This window comes from Heterodontus francisci, chromosome 13 (genome assembly GCF_036365525.1).
Source record: "Heterodontus francisci isolate sHetFra1 chromosome 13, sHetFra1.hap1, whole genome shotgun sequence".
NCBI classification, from domain to species: domain Eukaryota; kingdom Metazoa; phylum Chordata; class Chondrichthyes; order Heterodontiformes; family Heterodontidae; genus Heterodontus; species Heterodontus francisci.
Window position 1 is genome coordinate 2,651,112 of NC_090383.1, and position 13,574 is coordinate 2,664,685.

The following is a 13,574-nucleotide window of genomic DNA, read 5'->3' on the forward strand; positions in this document are numbered from 1 at the left end:
ACCCTCCCTATCTCTGTAATCTCCTCCAGACCTACAACCCTCCCTATCTCTGTACTCTCCTCCAGCCCTACAACCCTCCCGATCTCTGTAATCTCCTCCAGCCCTACAACCCTCCCTATCTCTGTAATCTCCTCCAGCCCTACAACCCTCCCTATCTCTGTACTCTCCTCCAGCCCTACAACCCTCCCTATCTCTGTAATCTCCTCCAGCCCTACAAAACTCCCTATCTCTACTCTCCTCCAGCCCTACAACCCTCCCTATCTCTGTACTCTGCTCCAGCCCTACAACCCTCCCTATCTCTGTAATCTCCTCCAGTCCTACAACCCTCCCTATCTCTGTACTCTCCTCCAGCCCTACAACCCTCCCTATCTCTGTACTCTCCTCCAGCCCTACAACCCTCCCGATCTCTGTACTCTCCTCCAGCCCTACAACCCTCCTTATCTCTGTAATCTCCTCCAGCCCTACAACCCTCCCTATCTCTGTAATCTCCTCCAGCCCTACAACCCTCCCTATCTCTGTACTCTCCTCCAGCCCTACAACCCTCCCTATCTCTGTACTCTCCTCCAGCCCTACAACACTCCCTATCTCTGTAATCTCCTCCAGCCCTACAACCCTCCCTATCTCTGTACTCTCCTCCAGCCCTACAACCCTCCTTATCTCTGTAATCTCCTCCAGCCCTACAACCCTCCCTATCTCTGTACTCTCCTCCAGCCCTACAACCCTCCCTATCTCTGTAATCTCCTCCAGTCTCTACAACCCTCCGTGATATCTGCGCTCCTCCAATTCTGGATTCTTGAGCATCCCCGATTTTAATCGCTCCACCATTGGTGGCCGTGCCTTCAGCTGCCTGGGCCCTAAGCTCTGGAATTCCTTTCCTAAACCTCTCCACCCCTCCACCTCTCCTCCCCTCCACCTCTCCCCCCCTCCACCTCTCCTCTCCTCCACCTCTCCCCCCCTCCACCTCTCCACCTCTCCACCCCTCCGCCCCTCCGCCTCTCCACCTCTCCACCCCTCCACCTCTCTGCCTCTCCGCCCCTCCACCCCTCCACCCCTCCGCCCCTCCGCCTCTCCGCCCCTCCGCCTCTCCGCCCCTCCACCTCTCCACCCCTCCACCCCTCCGCCCCTCCGCCCCTCTGCCCCTCCACCCCTCCACCTCTCCACCCCTCCGCCTCTCCACCCCTCTGCCCCTCTGCCCCTCCACCTCTCCGCCCCTCCACCTCTCGCTTCTCCTTTAAGATGCTCCTTATAACCTACCTTTTGACCAAGCTTATGGTTATCTGCCCTAATATCACCTTTTGTGGCTCGGTGTGTAATTTTGTTTGAAAACACTCCTGTGAAGTGCCTTGGGATGTTTTACTACATTAAAGGCGCTATATAAATGTAAGCTGTTGTTAAGACTTCACTTGCCACTCAGTTCAGTATTTGGATAGATGATGCCCAGTGAAACCTATGCTGCTAATTGCTCATCATCACATGCAGCTGAGATGACGAGACCCATGGATATTCCAGCGATACCTTGCATTACGATAAGGATTACGATCATGAACAAAGATCCTTTATTGGGAATCTATGGAAGCACACACAGATAAAATAAATTAGTTCAAGGCAATCAATTGTTTAAAGTAATTTCTCCTTGTATATCCCTTTTAAAATAATTGAACCATTTAGTTTACATTTAAACATTCACTCCCTCCACCACCGACGCACAGTGGCAGCAGTGTGTACCATTTACAAGATGCACTGCAGCAACACACCAAGGCTCCTTAGACAGCACCTTCCAAACTCGTGACTTCTACTACCTAGAAGGCGGCAGATGCATGGGAACATCACCACCTGCAAGTTCCCGTCCAAGTCACACACCATCCTGACTTGGCAATATATCGCTGTTCCTTCACTGTCACTAGGTCAAAATCCTGGAACTCCCGCTCCAACAGTTGCAGCGGTTCAAGAAAGGGGCTCACCACCATCTTCTCAAGGGCAACTAGGGATGGGCAATAAGTGCTGGCCTGGCCAGTGACGCCCACATCCCATGAACGAATAAAACAACTCATTTGCATTCCCTTTAAATTTGGGACTAGGTTGTATCTGAAAACAGGTATTGATGTAAGGCAGTGTTCAGTGTAAATTGTGGTGTTATAATGCTAAAAGCTACTCTGATCTTCAACTGCAAATTAGGAATTTGTTCCTATCATATGAATATTTAAAGTTCATTAAAACATGTTTCCATCACACAGTTGAAGTTCAATGGAGGATTAGTTGAATATAGCACCAGAGCCTAAAAGAACTATTTGTTCCAAAATATGCCAAGTTCAAACATTATCTGGTGGTAACTCAGAAATAAAAGCTAGTTCTTTGGAGTTCTGCAGCATTAGTGCTGTCAGTGGAATAACTGATGCCTCCAAAGTTGGTAAAAGCATACAAGATACTCTTAGTGAGAAAACCAGTTTAGCAGAACCTGTTCATGACTATCAAGTTGACTCAAAGTTAAGCAATAAATATAGGAATTCAAGGAAGCATGGAGTAGTAAGGAGGTGGGTTCACTCTCAAAATTCCTCACACTTTGGGCTGGATTTTAAGAGCTCAAAAAATGGCAGTCCGCACGTGCAGGCCACATGTCGCAGAGCCAAGCGATCTCCCGCGTGGCGACTCATTTAAATAGCCGGGGCAGCCCACCCCACCCCCAATCACGTGGAGGGGAGGGGCTGTCCATCGCTGGCATTGCTGTCAGCTTCCTGTGTGCAAGTACTGCAGCCATTTCGAAAGGGCACTCAGCCCTACTGGCAAATTTGAATTTTTAAAGTGAACTCCACCAAAATAAAATTGTAACGTCCCTTTTAATCCCCCAATAAAAATTACATTGTTGATTGTTTTGAATGCATTCTGTACAGCAGGTAGTTATAAAAATCTAACAGTGTTAATGTTACTCTGGGGGCTCAGTTCAAACACGCCAGCTAGGATAGAAGTGGCTGTACAAAGCAGAAGGCTCAGGATTTGATCTCCAGTCTTCGCCGAGGCAGTGATAGGAGCACCACACAGTATCAGTAGCGGGCACACATGGGGAAAGAGAAACCAAACAGCATTCCTATTGATTATTCCCTATGATGTGATGCCACAGCCGGATGTTGCAGTAGTTATGGTGATGAAATTCAGCGTTCCTCGGCCCTACTCCTCTGAAGCTGACAGCAACTTCTGAATCTGCAGATGGACAGTTAGTGGCAAAATCCAGAAGTTGCTGTCAGTGATTCTACACTTTTCCAGAGGGGGCAGTGTTTAAGTCTTCCCAGAGCGAAACCAATTAGAAATCACTGAATTGACAAGAACTTCCACTCTTGCTCTATTAGTCTCGGTATGAAAACCATTGAAAAAGGTGCACCTTGTGACTGGGTTTTTAAACAGCGTACTAACTTCATAATTACTGCCAAACACTCTCACTGGCCCTGAATCTCAAATTTCTCCATTTGATAAAAAATTTCACTCTCTGTAAGATGATATTAAAAGTGAAGGAGAATCAGTGCATTTTACTTCCTGGTTTGCTGTCTGTGGGAATACTTCAATGTAATTGCTTGTTTAATCTGCTTGATGACCTGACTGCTGTTGGATGCTTGGAGATCCCTCTGACTTGTTGCCAGATTCAAACTGACATCACAAAAGGGGAAATCCACGCGACAGAGATCGCTAGATCTTTGAGGTCAGCAGTTAGTTCCATCACATCGCCGTTGACTGTGAAATCCAGGTTGATGTGTGCATGTACCCAGTGAGATAAAAAAAAAATACATTAGGCATTTGGGTGAAAAATGGAGAGTATAGACTTAATGGAGAAGCAGGATGTGACTGAATAGAGACCGACGGGTTCAAATACATAATTTGCTGAAAATGTGAGCACAGGTAGATGAAGTCACTAAAAAGGCCAATAAAATATTCGGTTTTATAAGTAGGATCTGAATATGAGTAAGCCAGTAAAGGTGATTTTTTACAGGGAGAGGACAGGGTTACAGTGATTAGTTTTTGCGGACTGATTAGTAAGTTTGCGGACAACACAAAGGTTGGTGGAGTTGCGGACAGTGATGAGGATTGTCAGAGGATACAGCAGGATATAGATCAATTGGAGACTTGGGTGGTGAAATGGCAGATGGAGTTTAATCTGGACAAATGTGAGGTATTGCATTTTGGAAGGTCTAATGCAGGTGGGAGGTATACAGTAAATGGCAGAACCCTTAGGAGTATTGACAGGCAGAGAGATCTGGGCGTACAGGTCCACTGGTCACTGAAAGTGGCAACGCTGGTGGATAAGGTAGTCAAGAAAGCATACGGCATGCTTGCCTTCATTGGTCGGGGCATAGAGTATAAAAATTGGCAAGTCATGCTGCAGCTGTACAGAACTTTAGTTAGGTCACACTTAGAATATTGCGTGCAATTCTGGTCGCCACACGACCAGAAGGACGTGGAGGCTTTGGAGAGGGTACAGAAGAGGTTTACCAGGATGTTGCCTGGTCTGGAGGGCATAGGCTATGAGGAGACGTTGGATAAACTCGGATTGTTTTCACTGGAACGACGGAGGTGGAGGGGCGACATGATAGAGGTTTACAAAGTTATGAGTGGCATGGACAGAGTGGATAGTCAGAAGCTTTTTCCCAGGGTGGAAGAGTCAGTTACTAGGGGACATAGGTTTAAGGTGAGAGGGGAAAAGTTTAGAGGGGATGTGTGAGGCAAGTTTTTTTACACAGAGGGTGGTGAGTGCCTGGAACTTGTTGCCGGGGGAGGTGGTGGAAGCAGGTACCATAGAGACGTTTAAGAGGCATCTTGACAAATACATGAATAGGATGGGAATAGAGGGATACGGTCCCCAGAAATGCAGAAAGTGTTAGTTTAGACAGGCACCAAGATCGACGCAGGCTTGGAGGGCCGAATGGCCTGTTCCTGTGCTGTACTGTTCTTTGTTCTTTGTTCTTTTTAGAATGTTCTAGCAAAGTGCCGGCACAGGTACAATGGGCTTAATGGCCCGTTTCTCCACTAACAACGTCTACATTTAGTAAATAGCCATCAAGACAGTTTATATATCTTTAATTTTATGAGCTGACACAGAAGTAGCAAAGTTAGATGTGGATTGCTCGAGTAAAGAGCCAGCACAGAAATGATGCATCGAATGGCCTCCTCCTGCTCTGAAGACTCCTGCGGTTTTATAGCTCAGCTGACAACACCAATGAACACCGTGAAAATGGACACTCGGTTTAACGGGAACTGGTGCCCAAGGATCCGTACCCAGGCACAAGTGAACATTTTCAGGGGGAGGTGCAAAACTGGGGGAAAATAATGAAGAAAAGATAGTCGTCGATGAAAGGATTACATCTGTGCTTTTATTTTTGTACTTACTTCTCCCCATTGCCTCTCTAAAGCTTGCAGTAACACAGCCTCAGAGAGTTGGTAGGTGAAGGATTTCTGCCTGTTACAGAGTAAAAATGGCGAATATAAAATGTATGAAAGTGACCCACAATAACCTATTCCCTGATTTGCCCTTTTTCTCATGAGGAAGGTACTGATCCTATCTTCATACCTCCCTCCGGTTGCAAAGCTAAGATCAGAAAATCAACATGTGATGGAATCACAAACACAATACTACATTTTCTTTGTCTTTTACTAATCTCTCCCGCCTCTACCCTATCACAGACCTTCCCTGCTGTTCTTCCTCCCCCTCCCCACAACATAAAACCATCATATTTCTGCTTTCCTTCAGTTCATAATAAATCATATCTAACTTGAAACGTTAACTCTGTTTCCCTCTCCACAGATGCTGCCAGACCTGCTAAGTATTTCCAGAACTTTGTTTTTGTTTCAGATTTCCAGTATTTTGCTTTTATCTACATTTCCTTTGCTCTATGCGAAAGTTGCCCCTCTGCATCTCCCCTCATTCCTTGAAGAAACAAGTTCTCAATGAAGCATTGCAGAAATCAGCTTAAGCAAATAGATCATGCTAGAACTTTATTAATCACTGGTTAGGTCTCAGATGGAATATTGTGGACAAATCTGAGCACTACAGTTCAGGAAAGATGTGAAGGTCTTAGGAAGGGTACAGTGGAGGGTCACCATGATGTCACCAGGGATGAGGGACTTCAGTTATGAGGAGAGGTTGGAAAAGTTCAGACTGCTGTCCTTGGAACAGAGAAAGTTAAGAGGTGACCTAATAGAGGTTTTCAAGATGACAAGTTTTGCGTGAGTAAATAGGGAAAAAACTATTCCTTCTGGTGAGTGGATCAATAACCAGAGAACATTGATTTAAACTCATTGGCAAAAGATCCAGAGTGGAGAAGAAAAAGAATATTTTCACTCCGAGAGTCGTCGGGACCTGGAAAGCTCGAACTAAAAAGATGGTGGAAGCTGATTCCATCAATAATTTTAAAAGGCAGTTGGACATGTCCTTGAGGAGTAGGAACTTACAGGATTATGGACAAAAAGTGAGGTGTGGGACTAAGCACGATTGGACATTTGAAAAGCGAGCTAGGCAGGATGTGCTGAATAGCCTCCTTCTGTGCTGTATGTTTCTCTGATTGTATAAAGATGAAAGTTTTGTAATCAACACTGTCCTATCCAAGGCACTGTCCCATCCAAGGCCCTGTCCCATCCAAGGCCTTGTCCCATCCAAGGCCCTGTCTTATCCAAGGCCCTGTCCTATCCAAGGCACTGTCTTATCCAAGGCCCTGTCCCATACAAGACCCTGTCTTATCCAAGGCACTGTCCTATCCAAGGCACTGTCCTATCCAAGGCCCTGTCCTATCCAAGGCCCTGTCTTATCCAAGGCACTGTCCTATCCAAGGCACTGTCCTATCCAAGGCACTGTCTTATCCAAGGCACTGTCCTATCCAAGGCACTGTCTTATCCAAGGCACTGTCCTATTCAAGGCACTGTCCTATCCAAGGCACTGTCCTATCCAGGGCATTGTCTTATCCAAGGCACTGTCCTATCCAAGACACTGTCCTATCCAAGGCACTGTCTTATCCAAGGCACTGTCCTATCCAAGGCCCTGTCTTATCCAGGGCACTGTCCTATCCGAGGCACTGTCTTATCCGAGGCACTGTCTTATCCGAGGCACTGTCCTATCCAAGGCACTGTCTTATCCAAGGCACTGTCCTATCCAAGGCACTGTCCTATCCAAGGCCCTGTCTTATCCAAGGCACTGTCCTACCCAAGATACTGTCCTACCCAAGGCACTGTCCTACCCAAGGCACTGTCTTATCCGAGGCACTGTCCTATCCAAGGCACTGTCTTATCCAAGGCACTGTCCTATCCAAGGCCCTGTCTTATCCAAGGCACTGTCCTACCCAAGGCACTGTCCTACCCAAGGCATTGTCTTATCCAAGGCCCTGTCCTATCCAGGGCATTGTCCTATCCAAGGCACTGTCCTATCCAGGGCATTGTCTTATCCAAGGCCCTGTCCTATCCAGGGCATTGTCCTATCCAAGGCACTGTCCTATCCAGGGCATTGTCTTATCCAAGGCCCTGTGCTATCCAGGGCCCTGTGCTATCCAGGGCATTGTCTTATCCAAGGCCCTGTCCTATCCAGGGCACTGTCCTATCCAGGGCACTGTCCTATCCAGGGCACTGTCCTATCCAAGGCACTGTCCCATCCAAGGCACTGTCCCATCCAAGGCACTGTCCCATCCAAGGCCCTGTCTTATCCAAGGCCCTGTCCTATCCAAGGCACTGTCTTATCCAAGGCCCTGTCCCATACAAGGCCCTGTCCCATACAAGGCACTGTCCTATCCAAGGCCCTGTCCTATCCAAGGCCCTGTCTTATCCAAGGCACTGTCCTATCCAAGGCACTGTCCTATCCAAGGCCCTGTCTTATCCAAGGCACTGTCCTATCCAAGGCACTGTCTTATCCAAGGCACTGTCCTATCCAAGGCACTGTCCTATCCAGGGCATTGTCTTATCCAAGGCCCTGTCCTATCCAAGGCACTGTCCTATCCAAGACACTGTCCTATCCAAGGCACTGTCTTATCCAAGGCCCTGTCCTATCCAAGGCCCTGTCCTATCCAAGGCCCTGTCTTATCCAGGGCACTGTCCTATCCGAGGCACTGTCTTATCCGAGGCACTGTCCTATCCAAGGCACTGTCCTATCCAAGGCACTGTCCTATCCAAGGCCCTGTCTTATCCAAGGCACTGTCCTACCCAAGGCACTGTCCTATCCAGGGCATTGTCTTATCCAAGGCCCTGTCCTATCCAGGGCATTGTCCTATCCAAGGCACTGTCCTATCCAGGGCATTGTCTTATCCAAGGCCCTGTCCTATCCAGGGCATTGTCCTATCCAAGGCACTGTCCTATCCAGGGCATTGTCTTATCCAAGGCCCTGTCCTATCCAGGGCATTGTCTTATCCAAGGCCCTGTCCTATCCAGGGCACTGTCCTATCCAGGGCACTGTCCTATCCAAGGCACTGTCCTACCCAAGGCACTGTCCTACCCAAGGCACTGTCCTATCCAAGGCACTGTCCTATCCAGGGCACTGTCTTATCCAAGGCCCTGTCCTATCCAGGGCATTATCTTATCCAAGGCACTGTCTTATCCAAGGCCCTGTCTTATCCGAGGCCCTGTCTTATCCGAGGCACTGTCCTATCCGAGGCCCTGTCCTATACGAGGCCCTGTCCTATCCGAGGCACTGTCCTATCCGAGGCACTGTCCTATCCGAGGCACTGTCTTATCCGAGGCCCTGTCCTATACAAGGCCCTGTCCTATCCAAGGCACTGTCTTATCCAAGGCACTGTCCCATCCAAGGCCCTGTCCTATACAAGGCCCTGTCCTATCCAAGGCACTGTCTTATCCAAGGCACTGTCTTATCCAAGGCCCTGTCCTATACAAGGCCCTGTCCTATACAAGGCACTGTCTTATCCAAGGCCCTGTCCTATCCAAGGCACTGTCCTATCCAAGGCACTGTCTTATCCAAGGCACTGTCCCATCCAAGGCCCTGTCTTATCCAAGGCACTGTCCCATCCAAGGCCCTGTCTTATCCAAGGCACTATCCTATCCAAGGCCCTGTCTTATCCAAGGCACTGTCTTATCCAAGGCACTGTCCTATCCAAGGCACTGTCTTATCCAAGGAATTGTGCTATCCAAGGCACTGTCCTATCCAAGGCCCTGTCTTATCCAAGGCACTATCCTATCCAAGGCACTGTCTTATCCAAGGCACTGTCCTATCCAATGCATTGTCTTATCCAAGGCACTGTCCTATCCAAGGCACTGTCTTATACAAGGCACTGTCATATCCAAGGCACTGTCATATCCAAGGCACTGTCCTACCCAAGGCCCTGTCCTACCCAAGGCCCTGTCCTACCCAAGGCACTGTCCTACCCAAGGCCCTGTCTTATCCAAGGCCCTGTCCTATCCAAGGCCCTGTCTTATCCAAGGCCCTGTCTTATCCAAGGCACTGTCCTATCCAAGGCCCTGTCTTATCCAAGGCCCTGTCCTATCCAAGGCCCTGTCCTATCCAAGGCCCTGTCTTATCCAAGGCACTGTCTTATCCAAGGCACTGTCTTATCCAAGGCACTGTCCTATCCAAGGCCCTGTCCTATCCAAGGCCCTGTCTTATCCAAGGCCCTGTCTTATCCAAGGCCCTGTCTTATCCGGCACTGTCCTATCCAAGGCACTGTCTTATCCAAGGCACTGTCTTATCCAAGGCCCTGTCCTATCCGAGGCGTCTTATCCAAGGCACTGTCTTATCCAAGGCACTGTCTTATCCAAGGCACTGTCTTATCCAAGGCACTGTCCTATCCAAGGCGTCTTATCCAAGGCCCTGTCTTATCCAAGGCATTGTCTTATCCAAGGCACTGTCCTATCCAAGGCGTCTTATCCAAGGCCCTGTCTTATCCAAGGCATTGTCCTATCCAAGGCTTTGTTAGCATCTTTTCATAAGGAAGGAAATCATCAGCATCTCAACTGTCAGATTCCAGACAAAACTGGTGTTGGTCCCGACAATTCAGTTTGTTTGGTGGCCACTACAGGAATCACAACCTATCTTCCCAGTGGGTTAGATGCAAATATAAAACTACATTTTATAAGAGCAAATGTGTGCTGTGACTCTGCTGCTGTTATTCAGACTTGAATAAAACCTCATTTTTTGGGCAAATTTCCTAAATTTTTGGACAGAATGAGAAACTCACCAACTTTTTGACAATAACAATAACTTGCATTTATCTGGCACATTTTATGCAGCAAAGTATCCCATGCTTCTTCACAGGAGTGATTATCAAACAAGATTTGACACCGAGACACATAAGAAGTTACTAGGTCAGATGACCAAAATCTTGATCCAAGAGGTAGGTTTTAAGGAGCAGTATTTAAGGAGGAGGGAGATAGATAGTATAATGGAGAGGTTCAGGGAGGGAATTCCAGAGCTAAGGACCCAGGCAGCTGAAGACACGGCCACCAATGGTGGAGCAATTAAAATCGGGGGTGCTCAAGAGCCAGAATTAGAGCAGTGCAGCGGTCTTGGAGGGTTGAAGGGCTGGAGGAGATTACAGAGATAGGGAGGGGGAGGGGCAAGGCCATGGAGGGACTTGAAAAGAAGGATGAGAATTTTAAAAGTGAGGCATTTCTGGACCAGAAGCCAATGCAGGTTGGTGAGCAGAGGAATAATGGTGGTAAAAGCAGCATGATCGGAGGTCAAAAACATGACTGGCACCAATCCAAGTACCTCTTGCTCATGTAAAGGCAGTAGATTTACAGGACTTACCAGTGTATGGGCCTCTAATAGGCAAAATAAACTGTTTTATTAAAAAATACATGTGCTAGCAGGCTGTGTGTCAACAGACTGGTTGGAGAAAGCAGTCTTTAAAAACCTTGAATTTTTTTTATTTTGGGTGTTTCCTGCTGTTATGTTGAAGTGCCAGAAGTTGCTTCAGAAAGTGTTTTGGTTCCAGTTTAGATAGCAGGGGCAGGCACTGATCCGAGTGAAAAAGGTGATGACATGCACTGAGTCAGTGACTATATTGAAGGCTGAGATAGACAGATTCTTGAACTATAAGGGAGTCAAGGGTTATGGGGAAAAGGCAGGAAAGTCTCCGATGTAAATGAATGGGTGGAGTTTCCCCCTCAGAGCACTTGGGTTGCACATTCCTCTCTGTGAAACTGGCTTGCAGAGACCAGAGGTCTATCTAGTCAATCTTTGCCTTCCTTTTCAATCACGAATCAGGATTTATCATTTACACAGAGAGTGAGTTTCGTGTTTTTCTTACAGCACAGAAACTACAAAGGCAAAAAGTACCAAAATCAGAACTTTACCACGCATAATAGAAAGATTTTCCCATGGGTTTTCTAAAATAAAATCCCTGCACTTGTGTAAAGCATTTGCAACATTTAAAAACAAACTTTTACAGATGCAATCAGGCATTAGCTCAATGAAGGTATTATTTGTAATTGTACTGAATTCAATCCACATTGAGTTACAGTGAGCTTTTTAAAATCGCTGGTTACCAGCCAGACTGCAGACTGGGTAGCTCAATTAGCTAGATGACTAGCATGTAGTTTAGAAGCAATGTGGGTTCAATTCCTGCTCTGGTCTCAGGGAGACAACAGAAAACTCCTCATATACCCTCTTCCCTAGTCGAGCTCATCTCTCCTTTGTGGAGGGAAAAGAGTAAAGGACCTGCCCTTGGGCAGAAGACTGCCACAGCATGGCAACATTCAGAGTGTCAGATGTTGTTGGATCATAGGAAGCATGTTTGTGTTATTTGGGAGCACTGTATTGATAACATTGATTTTACACTTCGCCTTAAGATCATCCCAGAAGCAATGAATGTTGTAAAATCTGGATGTTTATTCTCATATATTGGCTCTTCAAAATACAATAAAGCAATATTGTTCCTAATAGCATAATTATCTGTAATTATTCATCATCTCACAAACCTCATATTGAACTCTTAGCATCAAATCTATTATATTTTAATAATTAACTCATTCTGCTGACTTCAAAAACATTGTTCTTTTTCTTTTGCATCTACAACAGGGTCGTTATTGTAGGTCAAATCTTTAAACTGCTGGTAAGGAGAACAAATTAAACAAAAGATTACTTTCATAGTAAGTTTACTCTCTACATGATGTCCACCAAAGCTACTAAGTATCATCACCTCATTCCATGACAATATGAAAGGCACAATTCAACATGGTGGCTCCTCATCAGAGCCCTTTCCTATCCTGAGTGGTGTGAAACAGGGCTGTGTTCTCGCACCCACACTTTTTGGGATTTTCTTCTCCCTGCTGCTTTCACATGCGTTCAAATCCTCTGAAGAAGGAATTTTCCTCCACACAAGATCAGGGGGCAGGTTGTTCAACCTTGCCCGTCTAAGAGCGAAGTCCAAAGTACGGAAAGTCCTCATCAGAGAACTCCTCTTTGCTGACGATGCTGCTTTAACATCTCACACTGAAGAATGCCTGCAGAGTCTCATCGACAGGTTTGCGTCTGCCTGCAATGAATTTGGCCTAACCATCAGCCTCAAGAAAACGAACATCATGGGGCAGGATGTCAGAAATGCTCCATCCATCAATATTGGCGACCACGCTCTGGAAGTGGTTCAAGAGTTCACCTACCTAGGCTCAACTATCACCAGTAACCTGTCTCTAGATGCAGAAATCAACAAGCGCATGGGTAAGGCTTCCACTGCTATGTTCAGACTGGCCAAGAGAGTGTGGGAAAATGGCGCACTGACACGGAACACAAAAGTCCGAGTGTATCAGGCCTGTGTCCTCAGTACCTTGCTCTACGGCAGCGAGGCCTGGACAACGTATGCCAGCCAAGAGCGACGTCTCAATTCATTCCATCTTCGCTGCCTTCGGAGAATACTTGGCATCAGGTGGCAGGACTATATCTCCAACACAGAAGTCCTTGAAGCGGCCAACATCCCCAGCTTATACACACTACTGAGTCAGCGGCGCTTGAGATGGCTTGGCCATGTGAGCCGCATGGAAGATGGCAGGATCCCCAAAGACACATTGTACAGCGAGCTCGCCACTGGTATCAGACCCACTGGCTGTCCATGTCTCCGTTATAAAGACGTCTGCAAACGCGACATGAAATCGTGTGACATTGATCACAAGTCGTGGGAGTCAGTTGCCAGCATTCGCCAGAGCTGGCGGGCAGCCATAAAGACAGGGCTAAATTGTGGCGAGTCGAAGAGACTTAGTAGTTGGCAGGAAAAAAGACAGAGGCGCAAGGGGAGAGCCAACTGTGCAACAGCCCCAACAAACAAATTTCTCTGCAGCACCTGTGGAAGAGCCTGTCACTCCAGAATTGGCCTTTATAGCCACTCCAGGCGCTGCTTCACAAACCACTGACCACCTCCAGGCGCGTATCCATTGTCTCTCGAGATAAGGAGGCCCAAAAGAATTACTCTCTACAAAAATAACTGCGCATACTTTAGGCTGCAGCTCTCCTAACGGAGAGAGTTGTGGGGAGGTGGTGGTGCTGTCGTAGAATAACAGAGGCTCTCAGGTTCCGCTCATGCCCAGTGCGGTTAGCTGATTCTAGTGGGGGCAGCAGTTAAGGCACAACCATTCAGCTTAATGCCCCTGGGCCAGGAACAAAATGAGGGACC

The 13,574-nt window shown here is 47.3% G+C and overlaps 1 protein-coding gene across 1 annotated transcript in view; it reads right to left on the reverse strand.

Moving 5' to 3' along the window:
* abch1 (ATP-binding cassette, sub-family H, member 1) overlaps nucleotides 1–13,574 on the reverse strand; it is a 76,379-nt gene that overhangs the window by 12,131 nt on the left and 50,674 nt on the right. The window contains 5 exon segments of the mRNA XM_068045646.1: nucleotides 1,408–1,567; nucleotides 5,371–5,440; nucleotides 5,552–5,569; nucleotides 11,220–11,229; nucleotides 11,960–12,020. Of these exon segments, the coding sequence (XP_067901747.1) occupies nucleotides 1,408–1,567; nucleotides 5,371–5,440; nucleotides 5,552–5,569; nucleotides 11,220–11,229; nucleotides 11,960–12,020 (319 nt within the window).